At 48.0% G+C, this 17,296-nt stretch overlaps 1 protein-coding gene across 17 annotated transcripts in view; it reads left to right on the top strand.

The window, feature by feature from the left end:
• CRACD (capping protein inhibiting regulator of actin dynamics) overlaps positions 1 to 17,296 on the top strand; it is a 279,668-nt gene that overhangs the window by 246,108 nt on the left and 16,264 nt on the right. For all 17 annotated transcript variants that reach the window (XM_058722491.1, XM_058722490.1, XM_058722498.1 and 14 more), the window contains 4 exons: positions 5,513 to 5,677; positions 8,327 to 8,395; positions 10,792 to 10,974; positions 11,641 to 14,479. In XM_058722491.1, the coding sequence (XP_058578474.1) occupies positions 5,513 to 5,677; positions 8,327 to 8,395; positions 10,792 to 10,974; positions 11,641 to 14,479 (3,256 nt within the window). The remainder of the gene's footprint in view (positions 1 to 5,512; positions 5,678 to 8,326; positions 8,396 to 10,791; positions 10,975 to 11,640; positions 14,480 to 17,296) is intronic.

The following is a 17,296-nucleotide window of genomic DNA, read 5'->3' as shown; positions in this document are numbered from 1 at the left end:
CCCCCTCTTAGACTCCAGCATGGAATGAGGGTGTTTAGTTATGTCAGAGGCATGTATGTTTTTTATGTCTGAAATTGTCTTTGTGTATGTATGTATGTTTATGAAAAACAGAGAAAAAAGTTATGGATAACACCTATTTGACAGTAGATGTCCTGGCAAGCTGATTAGCCACCATTATTAAGACATTCTTTTAAAATGATATTTCTCTTGGAATGCCATTTAGAAAAGCAAAAAACAAAAAACATTTTTCTCTGGCCTAGGAAACTTCCTGGCCCTTGGAAACAACCGTGCCTACACTGACTGTGTTTGGAAAGGTTGCCCTCTAGTGTCCACATGTGGTCATCCCAGCTAGGCTGCTGTTGCTCCGGTGTTGCTCTTGGCAGTTTGTATCTCTCTGTTGAGTACAGCAGGACTGAATGCAGCATAAATCAGCCTGCACTGTTCTGAATAAATCTATTCTGAATGAATCTATCACCTGCCAACATTTCTGTGAGAAATGATTGAACCTTTAATAGAAAAATTACTTTTTTTTTTAGTATAAAAATAGTACATGTTTCTAGGGAGAACAAATTCTAATATACAGGACAGTTATAGGGACAAAAACAACAATGGTGCCCTTTTTGAAGATCCTACACATAATTGTCAGTTGTCTCATGGCTAGTGGGTGAAAAAAAAAAAGCCTGTGCCAAGCCTCCACCACCACCTGGCTGTGTGGCCTGCAGTGAAGTCATTTAACCTCTCTGACTCTCATTTTCCCCATCTGAAAAATAAGGGGATGACTATGCTGGATGATCTGGCTCCTCCAGTTCTTAAAATCTGCCATCTATGCGAAATCACTGCTTACCTGCTATAGCATGGAGTGGTTTGGTAAGCTTCACACTTCGTTGCATTTGGACTGCAATGACCTTGATGTTCTTTACAGCTGCCCAGAGCATGGATCAGGGAGGTGCCTGTTTATTTCAGATCAGACCAGGCTGTGAAGTGTAACAACCGATGATAAAACTTGGGCAGGAACATCCTAGTCTAAGCCTGCAGGTGATTTTTAGAATTATACCACACCTTTGTCAGAAAATGCCAATAACTCTGTTAATCCACAGACCATTTATTCAGCTCAGGAGGGAAAGCCTCCATTTTAAGTAGCTGCTGTCTCCTGCTAAGCTGGATTTCACTTAAAAAATGCCCAAGTGTCATATGTTTGAGGATTTTGACACCTTATGCAGCTGTCAAGGACACAAAGAATAAATACCCGTTCTAGCCACTTCTGCGTAGAGCAGATGTCTTTTGCCTCTTTTTAAAAATTCATTTTAACTATGGGTGTATCTGTAGTTCACTCAAGGAGACAGCAACTTAATTCTTCCTCTGCTTTGTTCTCACAGACACGGTCTGAGGATAGCTGTGAAAAATCTGGGGGAATCTAAATACTGGCAGTGTGAGAGCTGCAGAATATGATGTGCTTGGAATTTCCACACCATAGGAAAAAGCCTCATAAATATGGATGTGCATTCCTATAACATCATTCTTTGGCATTCCATATTACAACAAAATGGCTCAATTTGAATGAATAAAATATAGTCCCTTTCAGCTCACATTCCAGTCCTAACAGTAACCCCATTCACAGCCACAAGCAGCATGGATGTTAGGATAGGCACAGTGTTCTCTTCTCTCTGGTTGTAATTGTAGTGTATATAAAGAGCCCGTGGGTGTTAGAAAAAGGTGGAGGGAGTGGTAGTAGTTTATAAGGGCAACCTCCATCTGCACAGTCTGGTTTTCAGTGACTGCTTCTATCAAAGTTCCTCTCATGACAATGTCTGAATAGTGGGCAGAGTTAAAGTCACAAAAAAGTCACAGTGATCCTTATAGTCCAGTCACATGACACTTGAGATTGCCAAATAGGTTTTAGCAGTCACCTTTTAATTGTCAATAAATCACACAGTGTCTCGACACCTGTCTCCTTTGAATCCCCTGAAGGAAGCATTTGGAGCAGGAACTGCAGGGAAGGGAAACACGCAGGTGCAGGAGTCTTGGCCTTGAGAACCTGAGGATCGATCTCCATGGCCTTGGACCCGAAGTCCTACCATGGTCTTGTCCTATGGTCTCATCCCTGACAGCTACAGGGGTGTCTGTGAAACAGTCCTTTGTCTGGACAGAGAGGCTACAGCCCCGTCCCTAAATGTAGCCAGTATTTCTTTGATGACTTGGGTCCTCCCCTTCTCCATCCCCCTAAGCTCCCAGCTACCAGTCTGAATTTATTTTTTCTAGAAGGATTTTAAATCAGCGGCTTCACAGAAATGCACATTGTTATTCTCAAAGGCAACAGCATTGTGTTTCTTTTGCCAGGATGAACATATCTGTGACATAAATCATCCCTTTCATACACACACACATTCTCATTGCCTCCCTCCCTCTTTTCTTCCCTCCCTTCCTCGCCACTCTCAGCTCTTGTGTCTGCAGCCAGGCCCACACCCCTCTCCTGATGCGATTCCTCTGTGCCTGCACCTTCCTCTTGCCTCTTGTATTTCATTCTCTACTTCATTTCTCAACATCATTCCCTCCATTTCCCAGCTTTGTCCTCTGTACCCTATTTCTCCTGTTCTCTTTCCATCTATTTCATTTTTCCATTTCCTCTTAGCTTTTTCGCTGGTTACCACAATAGCCATCCCATCTTTGGAATTTATTTCCATCAAGACTGCAGTTACATTTTGTCATATGGTTGTTTGTCTCATAAGCGTCAGGGTGGACCAACATCAGTATTTTTTAAAGTGCCCTTTTGAAGAAAAATATCAGCATATTCTTTTTTGGTGATGGTGGCAAAAAAATCCTAACTAACTGGCATTAGACTGTTACGCCAGGTTCTCCTTGGGAGCTCATTAAACAATTGTTCTTTCTATTATAACCAGAAGAAATACCCTCATCTTAGTCGTTCAGGAGCATTGAGAGATGGCAGACCCTGACAACAGGAAGTCTCAGTCTAAGGGGAATACTTTCTAGCTCCTGGCCAGCACTAAAAGAACACTAAAAGAACACTTTCTAGCTCCTGGCCAGCACTCCTAGAGAAGGGATAACTGGTAAACCAAAGGCTGGGCTGGGAATCCCAGAGGGAACTCCTGCTGAAGCTTTCACTAGGACGCAGGAACCATATCACCAGGTCCCTATCCCTCACCCACAGATGAGCAGAGTAAGCTGGGCCTGTGACTTTGTTACTCCGTGTCCTCTTGTCTAACTCCATTGGCTGCTCTAACCGTGCCTGCTTATTGATCTGCTTAGAGAGTAGATACTAACTGCTGCTTCCTGCTAAACTTGTTTTGAGAAGACACCCTTTTTTAGCCTTCTCCTCCCCAAAACCCTATTAGGCTGCTCAGCTGTTCTTCAGTGGCTGAACTCGGGCTTTTGGTGTGTGCTCCTTCTCTGTGGTGCCCGGGGATCCAGGCTCAGGCTGAAATACCGGCAGATCAAATACAAGTCCTCTGTCTTTCTGTGCTCCTGACTTGGCATGCCGGGGTGCCCTGGGGGTGTGGGGAGGGGAGTCTGGGGCTCACCTCTTCCATGTCTCTGCAACCTCACCGTCCACCGTGCAAGGCTGAGGGGGAGCTGGGCACGAGTGGGTGGATTTGGTACCCTTGAGTTCAGAGGGGAAACAGGCATTTCCCTCATGGGATTCCCCTGCCAGGGAACTTCAGCAAGGTATTAAGAATGCTGCATCATCTCTTTATTTCTGCCCCTATAAGAAAGAAGTGTTGATGTCAAATTTGTGAGAACCTGTGGAGTGCAATGCAAATAACACTGAATATGGTTTTAGGAGACCTGGATTCAAATCCCTTTGGGGCCACTCATTCTTTCCATAAGCTTGGGCCAGTCACCTCTCCCCACTGGATCTCTGACATTTTTTGTAAAATGAGGGGTCTGGACTATGTGATTGCTATTGCTCTTGGCAGCTCTATGGGATTAAATATTAGCCAAATTAAAGATAAATATCAAATAATGCATTTCTTTCTTTCTTTCTTTCTTTCTTTCTTTCTTTCTTTCTTTCTTTCTTTCTTTCTTTCTTTCCTTCCTTCCTTCCTTCCTTCCTTCCTTCCTCCCTCCCTCCCTCCCTCCCTCCCTCCCTCCCTCCCTCCCTCCCTTCCTTCCTTCCTTCCTTCCTTCCTTCCTTCCTTCCTTCTTGAGGCATGACAGGACTATGAAGCCCAAGTACCTAAGATGTAGAGCAGTAGCTCTCATCCAGAGGCAATTTTACCCACCCCCAGGGGACATTGGCAACTTCAGGATACATTTTTGGATGTCTTGACAGGGAAGGGATTGCTACTGGCATCTGGTGTCCCAGAGGCCAAGGTGCTGCTAAACATTTTACAGTGCACAGGATGAGCTCCCCACACACAAAAAAATCATCTGGCCTACAATGTCAGTAACGCTGAGGTTCAGAAACCTGCTATAGATCAAGGCAAGAGTTTCTATAGTATATTAAATCTAGTAGTCTCTCAGGTGGCCACGGCATGCCCTTTCTTCTTCTGGAATGTCATTCATTGTTTTCTGCTGCAGCCCATTAAATATTTTGCCCTTTCTTAAACTATTATATTTATATATTTTTTTCTTCAGGGAATATATTTCTTTTCTAATCTGGCTTTTCTTTAATTCTAAATACTATTTGTCGTCCTCATTTCTATCACCTGTTCCCCCCCCACCCCCTGCCCCAAACACACACACACACACACACACACACACACACACACACACACACACACACTTCTAGCTACCTGCCACCAGTAACAAATCCTTCCTTGGCCCTTTTCCTTCTGGCTACTTCTCTGTTCTTTCCCCACTGCGCACTTTCTGCCCTGTAGTTCACAGAGCATAGCTGCAGCAAGGCAAAAAGAAGTCCTAGTGGCAGGACAGACTGTTCCTGTGATTCCCATGACTTTGGCATTGATCATGGAAAGACTTGCCAGCATTGGGGCCTTCTTCACCCTGGTGCCCACTGTGACCAGAACATGATGTTCAAGTGAAGGCCTGATGAGGAAGGTGGATGAAGCATAAATATTCAACAGGAATGTGTCCAAGAGAGGCTGGAGGGTTCCCTCATTACAGTGACCACAAGAGTCTTGATTTTCCCCACTGGTTCCTGCATTTCACGTAACTATATTCTATACAATTTTTATACTCTTAAGAGACTTTTTAAAAGAAATTTATAGGTTAATCAAAAAATTTTTGTCATAACATATATCCCAACTTTTGGTTCAGAAATATGGCCTCTCTACCCCCTGGATAATGTTGATATCTCCAAGAAAGAGGTGGCTGGATGAAAAAGCTCATGGCTTGAAGGTGGGAAAGGAAAAGAAAAGAAACTGGAAAACAAATTCACTTATTACAGGACTGCATCATGGCTTACTGGCATGGTATTTAGAAACGTTGTGCACAGAATATGCCTCAATGCCTACTAGATATGCTGGGGCCTCTGGTTGCGGTTATTGTGAACTGCTTCACTGCTTCAGAACGTCTTTCTTTTGTTTTTCTCCAGCGACAGTTGAGCAAAAACATCAAGTTTGGGCAGCCACCACCCAATGCCATTCCCATGAAGAAGGCGGACAGTGGCGAGGTTAGCTTAGAAGAGGATCTATTCCTGACCAGTCCCATGGAAATTGTGACTCAGGAGGACATCATCCTGTCAGACACGGAGAACAAAGTAAGGCTCCTCCTGGGAATGACTTCTTGCTAATACGTGTGGGGAGGACGTCAGTCAGTGAACAGGGGCATCCAATAACTCTTGGGTCTGCAGTGGAAGGAAGGAGTATGCAAGAGAAGCTTTCCTGATGAGTCGCCCAGGGCTGGAGGGCACTTCCTGGTCAGGTGTCATGATCTGCAGTGAGGGCCACTTGGAGGAGGGAGAGGAAGAGGAGACATGCCCTTTGCATGCACTCTTCACAGTGTCTTCCACTTGTTCTTCAAGACTCAGGTTGGCCCACCTCTTCTGGGAAGCCTTACCCGGCCTTACCCCCAGGCTGTGCTATCTCCTGTGTGTCTTTGCTGTGTGTCCTTAGTGCCTCTCACACATTCATACTCATCTGTGTCTTTCCACATAATTGTTTTCTCTCCATCTCTAAATGTTGAGTTCCTTGAGGACAAACTGGATCTTACACATCTCTGTCTCCCTAGGACATAGCTAGTGTTTACTTAGTAGCACTGAATAATTACTTGTCAAATTGGACTAATTTAAAGGAAAACAAGAAAGAAATAGGTTCTTAACAAGACAGGACATATCAAACTGGCCATTGAAGTCTACTTAATGAGGAAAGAAAGTCATATTGGTCCAGCCTTGTCTTATTTAAATTTGGTCTTTTGACACTTGGAAAGAGACACCATGAACATATCCTGGAATGAGAGTCCTTCCAGCAGCAGAAGGGACCCCCCTCAGGCGTCTGGTGGGGAAGGAGGAAATGCCCCACCAGTAGCTGGAGCAGGGAGCTCTCTGCAGAGTCTTCCAGTCTTGGCAGAAAGCATTCTTTGTGCTCTGGACTTACCCTGGATGTTTTTAAAATGGACGTGGCCCCAGAAGTCATGCTTGTTATCAGCTAATATGTCATAGGGCAGTAAGAAGGAGAAGTGATTAACAGAGCAAAGTGAAGAAGGATAGAACAGGCTGGTCCCCCGCTGTTGCCCACCTCTGCCTGGTCCTCATGACTCCTGGTTCCCACACAAGCAGGTGTCAGGGGGTGTGCTGGGTAAAGTGGAGACCGCGAGGTCCAAAACCACTCTCTCCAATCTCTCGGTGCGAGCGGCAGCAATGGCTGTCAGCCTTAATGCAGGGATTGCCCCAGGACTGAGGCAAATGTCCTCACTGTTACTGATGGTCTAATACATGCAACAGACCATGGCCTGAGGGAGGAGGAGGACCATTCATTCAGCAAGTGCTACCCCAGCTATAGATTAGGGGTGCCTCTGCATGGTTTGCCTTTTTTTTAATTTTTTATTTTTGAGAGAGAGAGAGACAAAGTATGAGCAGAGACAGAGGGAGACACAGAATCTGAAGCAGGCTCCAGGCTCTGAGCTGTCCTCACAGAGGCCAACATGGGGCTCAAACTCACAAACCGTGAGATCATGACCTGAGCCAAAGTCAGGCGCTTAACTGACTGAGCCACCCAGGTGCCCCTGCATAGTCACATTTTAATGAGAGTCAGATGGCAAGTCAACAGATATGTATAAAGATAATAACTTACTTATTTAGTAAATGTTACAGTATAATAACTTTGGATCAAGAAAAATGCTTCACAGGAAGTAAAACAGAGTGGTGGAAAAGTGAGTAACGTGGAGGGGGAGAGGTCACTTTTTAGGTAAGGAGGTCAGAGCAGCCATGACAAACCTGGCTATGGGAGCTGTGTTCTAGATGGAGGGAAGAGCAAGTCCAGAGGCCCAGGATAGGACTGAGGGTGTCCCATGAGAAAGCAGGTCAGTGTTGTTGGCTGGACCGTGATGGGGGGGGCAAAGGGAAGATAGAGCGAGGTAGGGAGGCCAGAATGTACAGAGCACGGGAAAGGGATAATTCTACTCTGAGAGTACTAGAAACCTCTGAGTATTTTAAGCAGGACAGTGACATAATCTGATTTTTGTTTTCCAAAGATGCTTCTAAGTGTGGTGCAGAAAATGGGCTGAGGCAGGACAAGCTATTATTGCTCTGGAAGGAACGATGAAGCTGTGTAAATATTGGCCACACAAAGTGGAAGGTATATTGGGCCATCAGAAAGGTGCAGGTGATGTAGTGTGGGCATTCCCAGGGCAGGTGAGGTGACTGGGCTGGGGATCTTCAGCCTTTTTCTTCTTCTGTCCTGAGGGGTTTGTTTGTTTGTTTTTTTCGTTTTTGCCTCTGGTCATCCACCTTCTCAGCCCAGCCTTTTGCGCACAGAATTCTTAGGGCCTTTGTTTTTTCTCACAGGGAAGAGGTCTGGCATAGAGGTGAGAGGTCTGGCAGACAAAGGGGGTGGAAGGCAGTGAGCATAGCCCACCGCTCTGAGGTCGGAGGCCAGCTGTGTGACACAGCCCCGCTTCCCAGGTGGGGTGGCTAGAGGGCGGCACCTGGACTCTCTCAGCCGTGGGGAAGCACATCAGGGACTGAGGTTAGACACTGCTCACATGGAAATGTGTTGAACTCAGGAAAGGAGGAAAGCACAAATTCTGTGCCTCAGGAGTCCTTGTCTGGACATTAGCAAAGTCCCCACTGTGACTTCTGCCCGCCCTGCAAAGCCAGCTTCGGCCTTTTCCAGGCACAGCCCGCATCTGGTTATCTGCCCAGAACTTCCTGTTCTGGCGTTTGACTTGAGTGCTCTCTTTTCGGTTCCAGCCCAGTGATACGCCAAGTTCTCTGAGTCCTCCGAATCTGCCTGGAGCCAGAAGTGAGATGGAAGAGAAGGTAATATAATTTGAAATTACATATTTAGCTTCTTTACTTGAACTTCCATTTCCATCCTCTCCCCCCCCTTTTTTGTTTCGATCCGCTGTCTCATTTTTTCCATTCATAAATGCCGCCTTCATCTATTACTTTAAATTCCTTCAAAACATAACCAGTGGTAGATGTAGAGTGTCTGTTTCCATGGCAGCGCACCTGCTGGAACTGAACCCTGTTCTGAAAAAATAGCCACCTCCCAGCACGTACATATTTGAACACTTACACGTTGGTCATTTTCCTAAATGTACCAGGTACTTCAAGACACTGTTAAGCCATTGAAAAAGACATTCCAGAACACCTGAAGGTACCCAAGTCTGTAAGGAAAAAAGTCTCCTTCTATTTGGAAATGCAAAATAAGGGGCACCTGGGTAGCTCAGTCAGTTGAGTATCTTAATGCAGATTTCAGCTCAGGTCAGGATCCAGGTCAGGGTCCTGGGCTCAGCCCTGCACCAGGTTTCATGCTGAGCATGGAGACTGCTTGAGATTCTCTCTCCCTCCCTCTCCCTCCCCCCCCCCCCGTCCCTACTTGCACTTTCTCTCTCTCTCTCTCTCTGTCTCTCTGAAACTAAAAAAGGAAAAAATGCTTAGACATGCAAAAGCAAAAAGACCTTAGCATTTTTCTACTTGTATGTATTTTTGTTTTTTTAACTTTTCTGTGTTCTGTTGAAACCTGGGACTCTGCCTGCAGGAGTCCAGGGAACCCTGTGGAGACCGTGTGCACCCCTCCAGTAGAGGCCGGTCCACTCCTGTGAGCACTCTTCACTTGCATAGGGACTCAAGGGTCCTTCCAGGGACTGGTACAGTGAGCAGAGTATGTCCCTGAGTCTTCTGAAGGGGATGGCTCAAGACAGTGCCACCACCCAGACAATGAAGAAGCCCAGCTGAAATGAGTAGAAATGAAACCTTGCATTTAAGTCTCAGCTTCAAGTGCTTATCTGTGTCTTCAATCTACCACATTTGGCTCTAATTCCTTTTATTCACGCATCTAGTAGGGGATGGAAATAAATGTTTGATTTGTCTCTTCTCAACCACAGTTCAGAATTTGATACCTATTATAAAGATAACCATAAATAAATGAAAGCCAGGAGCCCAAAGGCTGGAATTATTTTTCCTTACTACTGTGCTCCTTATCCTAAGTTATTATTTACTGAGCATCCATCTTGCTCTTGAGCTGGCTTGGTCCTTTGTCTTTTGTGCATAAATATGGAAGGTAATTGCAAAAAGCAAAGCTGCCAGCTAAACCCCACTGGCTCTGCACTTACAACATGAATGCCAACACATAAACCCTGGACTCTGTTCATGCCTCTGTGCCTGAGCTGCTGGCACCAGACCCGCAGATGGGGCTGTGAGCGCCCTCTGCTGCACGTTGACGTGGTATGGCTGTGAGCCCTCACCTTGCTGCTTGCCTTTAAAAGCTCAATAGTTAACAGATGTGTGGCCCCTGGGTTGAGGCTGATCTGCGGGTGTACAGTTTGTCTGAGGTGGTGGCTCCTAAGTGCGTGCCATCTGCATTACAGCGCTGCAGTCGTGCCGTGAGGACCTTCCCTTTCCCCCAGGGGGGGCACAGTTCTGCCCATCCTTTTTTTGCCACTCAACTCTGTGTTCTGTGGCTTTGGAATGATTGTGCTAAAACATTTTAGCAGGTAGCAATTTCATGCCCTAGGCATAGCTGTTATACTTTCTTGTTCCTTCATTCCTCCAAAAAATATTTACTGAGCACTTGCTAAATGAGATTTGCTGCTTGGGCAGAAAGGGAACTGAAAAGATGAAAAAGACACTTTCCCTACTTCAGAGGGTCTCAGGTAGAGGCTGAGGGACGTTTGCAAGTGTCTTATAGAGTCCTTAGTATAGAGATGAGCTAGTCCAGGGCTCAGCAAACCATGCTTTATTTTAGGCTTTGTGGCCATAAGGTCCAACCTGGATACCCTCCTTTGTTCTGCTCTTCCTTTGTAGCACAAAAGCGCTAAAGACCATGGACAAGGGGTGTGGCTGTGTGCTGATAAAACTTTATTTACCAAAACAGGCTGTGGGCAGGATTGGGCCTCCTGGCTATGTTTTGTCAACCCCCCTCATCTAATCTGACCCCCCCCCATATTATTCAGAGTAGGAAAATCAGTCCCTGAAAGGTTAAATGACTGTTTTGAGTTAATGCAAAAATCATTGGCAGAACAAATAGTCAACGTCCTGTTTTTTGATGACAAAAGCAGTGCTCATCTCTCTGTCCCAGTGCCTCTGTTCACAGCAGCCCCTGGGCCAGTCCAGTCCTGGCAAGGTGCAGGCCCCAGCAAGTGCTGCCATTCCGGGACCCCCCCGATGGTGTTCTGATCTGGTCTAACTCTGTAGTTTAATCTCCTCTACAGGTGGCTCCAGTTAAACCATCGCGGCCAAAAAGGCACTTCTCTTCTGCTGGAACCATCGAAAGTGTCAACCTAGATGCCATCCCCCTGGCCATCGCGCGTCTGGACAACAGTGCTGCCAAGCACAAACTGTCCGTTAAGCCAAAAAACCAGAGGGTGTCAAAGAAACACAGGCGACTTGCCAGGGTATGTAGCGCCCATCCCAGCTGACCAGGCAGATGCCCTTGCTTGCGGGCACTGATTCTACCTGGGGGGGGGGGGGGGGGGCGGGCGTTGGTGGTGGTGTGAGGGGCCCGTAGAAGCAACTAAGTGTCTCCCATCAGGGACCTGGTGTGTTGCAATGAACAGGGGGAAGCAGGCCCATCTACTGGCCCTTTCTAACTTGTTGCCTGCCTGGGGCAGGTGGGCCTCAGAGTGAGGGGCTGCCTTTTGAGGGGCTCTAGACACCTTGCATTTGCTTTGCCAGCTCTCCTACCGTGGCTCTGCCAAAGGTTCTTCAGTTTGACTGGTGTGGACTTTGAAGTCACAAATTTCAGGGGACATCAGCTCTCATTTTTTCTCATCTTTCTAAGGCTGGGCTATTGGTTTTTCTCTTTTTATTCATTTGTATTAAGCAAAAGGCATTTGAGAATGACCAATAAAAGGGCCGTGGAGTAAACATGAAGGTGATATGTTTTCCTCCACTCTCACAATTTACTCTTGCTGTGCTGGCCTGGGTGTACCTATCTCTATACTTAGGAACAACTGCACTTTCTCTTGAGATTAAGAGGGTCACCGACATTGTGAATAGGGTGGGTAATGGTTGCCTGTGCAAAAGGAAAAGGCTAATTATTTTGTCCTTACCAATGTTAGGATCGACTGCATGAACGAGGTAGCCTTCCGGGTCAGCTGTCCCTGGACCAGAACGGACACCCTGGAGAAGGCAAACCAATTTGGCATGAGGAGGAGCCAGAGCTGCTGGACTCTGAAGAAGAGAAGAGATGCCAAGAAGAATACTGGCTAGAACTTGAGGCCAAGTGCAAACGGCAAAAGGCTGAAGCAGCCGAGAGGAGACGTCTGGAAGAGCAGAGACTCCAGGCCCTGGAGAGGAGGCTTTGGGAAGAGAACAGAAGGCAAGAGCTCTTGGAGGAGGTAGGCGAGGACGAGGAGGGAGACGAGGCAGAACTACAGCTGGAGGCAGAAAAGAGGCAGCACCAAGAGGAGAGGCAGAGACTGGAAGGGCAAGGTGTCCAAGGCCAAGAGCGGAGAGAACAAGAGGAAGGAAGGCACCTGGAGGCCCAAGAGCAGCCGCCACGCACACAGCAGGAAGAGCAGGCGGTGTGGAGCGGGCAGGAGGCCGAGAAGCAGCAGGAAGAACAAGAGGAAAGAGAGTTGAAGGAGCTGGAGGAACAGAAGCAGTTGGAGGCCGAAGAGCAGCAACAAAGGGAGGAGGAGGAGCAGCAGCGGCAAAGGGAGGAGGAGCTGCGGCTGCAGGAGGAACAGCAGAGTCTGGAGGAGGAGCAGAGGCGGCTGGAGGAGCAGCAGCAGCGGAGGCGTGAAGAGGAGGTACATCGAGAACGAGAGGAGAAGAGGCAGCAGGAGGAGGAGCAGCGGCAACGAGAGGAGAAGCTTCGCCTGCAGGAGGAGCAGCGCCTGCAGGAGGAGCAGCGATGGGAGGAGGAGGCAGCAGCAGAGAAAAGGGCAGAACAGAGAAAGCGGGAGGAAGTGGAGGCGCAGAGGCAGCAGGAAGCGGAAGGTCGAGAAGCAGCGAGTGTGCAAGAGGAGAGGTGGCAGCCACTGGACGTGGAAAGGAGCTCAAGGAGCCCAGTTCAGGTGGACTTTGCAGAGAAATCAGGCAAACGAGAGCACCTGCAACCCGAGAAGCAAAGAGAACACTCTGAGGAGTCAAGGATTTGCGAGAAGCAGAGCCAGGAGGCTGAGCCATGCGGAGAGCAGCAGGCACAAGGCGGGGATTTTCCCGGGCATGGTCATCGTGCACGTCAGGAAAAGAGACAAGAAGCTAACATGCAGCCTCCCCGGAAACAAGAGGCGAAGGTAGAAGAGACGCTGGCTGCCGGGGAAAAGAAGGAAGCTGCCGCTCCAGAAAAAGACAGGAAGGTGGAAGAACTTCGGTGGCAGGAAGTGGATGAGAGGCAGACCACGCCCAGGCCCTATACTTTCCAGGTGTCATCCGGAGGGAAGCAGATTCTCTTCCCCAAAGTCAATCTGAGCCCAGTGACGCCCCTGAAGGACGCGGGACTTGCTTCTGCCCCCCAGGAGCCGAAGACCCCCAGAGCCAGCCCAGCCTCCCATGCCTTGCCCTCCTCCCTGAGTGTCCCCCACACAGCTATTCTGGTCACGGGAGCACAGCTCTGTGGCCCGGCCGTTAACCTGAGCCAGATCAAGGACACAGCATGCAAGTCTCTCCTGGGCTTGTCAGAAGAAAAGAAGCACGTGGATGTCCCTGCCCTGGAGAACCCACCCCGAGCATCTGTCGACCCCCGGTCAGGGAGCGGGAAGGCCAGGCCCCCCCAGGAGTCTCCAAGCAGTGTGGCTGCACTAGCCGAATGGGCTTCCATTCGGTCCAGAATTCTGAAGAACACAGAGAGTGAGCAGCGCGTTGATAGAGACCAGTCTCGGCCAGGTGATGAGCACACTCCCAGGGGCCGTTGTGATTCCCGCGGGAACCTCCGGAGGATCCCCCCAGTAAATGCAAAATTCTCTATTATGCCTGCTTGGCAGAAATTCTCAGATGGTGGCACCGAGACCTCCAAACCTAACACAGAAGCAGAGAGCATTAGAAAAAGACCTGTGCTGGGACCCAATGATGGGTCAGCTCCCCAGCCCCTGGCTACTTATGAGCACCCAAAGGGTACAGAGAAACTGGAGCCAGCAGACAGCACAGAGGGATGCAAATTTGCCAAAGACCTCCCGTCTTTCCTTGTTCCAAGCCCTCCTTACCCTCTACAGAAAGCAGTGGCCCATGCAGAGCCCGTGATCATTTTGGACAGTGAGACCATCAGTGGTATAGGAAAGGCAGACCCCGCAACGCCTGGTCAAGAGGAAAAAGCCTCACCGTTTGGGATAAAATTGAGAAGGACCAACTACTCCTTGCGCTTCCACTGTGACCAACAGACAGAACAAAAGAAGAAGAAAAGGCACAGCAGCACCGGGGACAGTGCTGATGGTGGGCCACCTGTACCAGGAAGCACAAAAGGAGAGAAAGAGACAGAGGGTGTGGCCCTCAAGCATGGCCTGTCCCTAACCCCTGAGAGGAAGCAAGCCCTGTCCACCTGGAAGAACTCTGCTGAAAGAGTACACTCTTCTCCTGCAGCCCAGCTGGGGCCTCAGCCAGTTGCAGAGCACGACAAGGTGGCAAACAAAATGCCATTGGTACAGAAGCCAGCCCTGGCTCCCAAGCCTGCCGGTCAGACTCCCCCCTCCTCCCCACTCTCCAAACTGAGCAGGCCCTACCTGGTAGAGCTGCTGGCCCGCCGGGCAGGGAAGCCAGACCCAGAGCCTGGCGAGCCATGCAAGGAAGGTCAGGAGAGCAGGGACCTCTGGCCGCGGTCACCGCCACCCCCAGAGAAAAGGAAGGCACACAAGAGGGATGAGGAGGAAGTTGTAGAAACAGAGAGGAAACTTGGTTCCTCGGCCCTGTCTGCTGCTCGGCCAGAAAAGCCTTCCCAAACCCCTGAGGCCGGGAGGAAAGGTAGGTATGGGTAGGTGCCCCCTGCCTCTGTCCAGCTTGTCTGTGTCCTGGCAGAAGCCACAACTGCCCGGAGCTGGAAGCAGGGCTAGTGTGGGAGCACGTCCCTTCTCTGTCATAAGTCGTATTGAGGCCCTTTTCTTTTTCTGCTCCTTTAGAATTTTGGAAATGCTGACTGTGCTACCTTCCTGCAGCTCATACTGTTAATGATACTTACAGAAGTAATAAGTTCCAGGTGCTGACACTTAGACTAACACACTTTCAGTTGACAACGGACATTGAAATACAGTCCTAATTAACAAAGAAGCCCTTAATCCTTATGAAGGAGCCTCACAGTGATGATAAGACTGGGGTTTTCTAGACTAGTCTGCGTTCTAGCTCTGGGCAGTAAAGGCACTAAGGTGGGAGGTTAGGGGACTTTCAGCAGCAGCATGGGCCTTGGGAGCTTCTGTGTGAATGATTGACTTTGGCTCAGTTTTATGCAAAATGCTGTGCAGATGCGTCCCTGCCCCCACCAGCTTACCACTGTGAAGCCTTTTAAAAAGAAATCTTAGAGCTGCCCTCACTCAAGGCTGCCCCTCGTGTTTCTTCAGACTATAGGTTTGGGACAGTTCAGTGATCACTTGGATTGGCTTTGGGGTCCCTGAGAACCTTCATCTAATTCTTTTTCTTTTCTGTTTTGTTGAAGTAAAGTTTGGGTCATATTCCAGGAAGTTACTTGCATGTATCAGAGAAACTCTCCCCTGAGGTTTATTAGGAAATGCTGCAAGCCTTCTCTTGTGTTTAATTGTTTAGATTTAGGGTGATTTTTGCGGAGAAAAGAGCTGTTTCCTGAGCAATAGTGGTTTGGTTACTTGCCTTATGGAAGACCTTATTGTCCTTTTTAACCACGCCTTAGACCAGCATGTAGATCACGCTTCCGGACCATTTCTCCCTAGTGATTTCTGTTTGTCCTGCTGAGGAGCCCATTTTCATCATTCTTTGTGTTTTTGTTTTGTTTTGCTTTAACCTCTGTGCTGGGCTGTGGGGGAAAGCCATTGTGCACCCTGCAAGCCTGTGTAGAACTGTCCTTGGGGGGCTCAGTCCATTAAGTGTGTCCAAATCTTGATTTTGGCTCAGGTCACGATCTCTATGAGATGGATCCCGGCATCTTGCTCTGCACTGATGGCATGGAGCCCACTTGGGATTCATTCTCTCCCTCTCTCTGCCCCTCTCCCACTTGTGTGCTCGCTGTCTCTCTCAAAATAAATAAACATTAAAAAAAACAGAACAAACAAAAACTGTGCTGGGACCCCTGGGTGGCTCAGTTGGTTAAGCGTCTGACTCTTTTACGGTTCAGGTCGTGATCTCATGGTTTGTGAGTTTAAGCCCTTCGTTGGGCTCTGCACCGACAGCACAGAGCCTACTTGGGATTTTCTCTCTCTCCTTCTCCTTTGCCCCTCCCTCTCTTTCTCTCTCTCAAAATAAATTTAAAAAAAATTTTTTAATTGCAATTTAGTGCAGTGAATGAAAATGGATAGTTCAGTATAATAAATTGTCATCTTTCAAATAAGTTGGTTTAGGAATAACTATGCAGCAGCTTGGAAAACATGCAATTGCATCGGGCTCTGCACTGACAGCATGGAACCTGCTTGGGATTCTCTGTCTCCCTTTCTCTCTCTCTCTCCCCCTTCCCCGCTTGCTATCTCTCTCAGAAAAATAAATTAATTAATTTAAGCTGACCCTTAGTTCCCTAAAGCCTTGTGGGACTCATGTTTGCAATCCCCATTGACTTTCAGAGCTAGGTGTCTGGGGGCCCGTCCCTCTGGTGAAAGTCTTAAAAGTTGGGGCCCGAGGTGTGGAATCCAAACCTTTTGTTCCTCAAGGAGAAGCTGACAGTTGTGAGTTCCCTCGCAGTTATGGATTGCTGTACAGGGGGTGGGTTTATGGTGAAATTGTGTCTCACCTTCTCCAACCTCCTTCTGTGTGGAGTTTTTCTCATTCACCCATTGCATAGTTGTTCAGCTGGTTTTTGGATTTTTTTTTAAAAGGGAATTGTTCCATATATAGCTGCATATCGATTGTGTCCATGGGAGGGGAGGGGTGCAGGACCTTCCTATGTCACCATCCTGAATTGGAACCCCCATTTTCAGTTTTGACATTAGCCTTTGTGTCAGTAGCTTTTATGATCATCCAAGTCCCTCTCACTGTCTGGAGGACTGTCTCACTCTCCTTATCTTCTCCCGGAAGAAATAGCTCTCTGCTGTGCTTCTTTCTCTTAGGGAAGCCCTTTTGATCATTATAATTTTCTACCCAAAACTGGCAGTGCCCCTGTTTTCTTCCCCAGTATCCAGATTCTGGGCTGTCAGGCTCTGCTAATTGAATTTTTCTTTACTTGGTAGAAAAGCAGCATGAAAGCAAAGACCACATGCCCGTGGGTGCTGTCTAAAGACCACTGGGGTCTTCCTGCTCACTCTAGGCCACGCTGGCCAAACATGTTTGACTGAACACCCCATCAGAATAAAAATATTAAGCCTGGACCTCCAACTTTATTTGTTAATTGTGACCCTGTAGTGCTGTTATTAGCTAAAACACCTGGAGCATCATATACATTTAAGGTAAAGGTCACTGAAACAACAGTGGACATAACTCCGCTGTGATAACCCTCCTGTGTCCTCCTGTGTTTGCCCTCTAGCACTTCTATTGCAGATGTCATGTCATTCCAAAATTCCCACCTCCTTGTGGTGGGTGGAACAGATATTAAGTGGCCCTTTCTCCCAGAACTGACCTTTGGGAGCAGTGGTTAAAACCCTATAAGGGCAGGATGCACTGGTTCATGTC

Source organism: Neofelis nebulosa, chromosome 3, assembly GCF_028018385.1.
Source record: "Neofelis nebulosa isolate mNeoNeb1 chromosome 3, mNeoNeb1.pri, whole genome shotgun sequence".
In the NCBI taxonomy this organism is placed as follows: Eukaryota; Metazoa; Chordata; class Mammalia; order Carnivora; family Felidae; genus Neofelis; species Neofelis nebulosa.
This window is presented reverse-complemented; position numbering and strand designations above follow the sequence as displayed.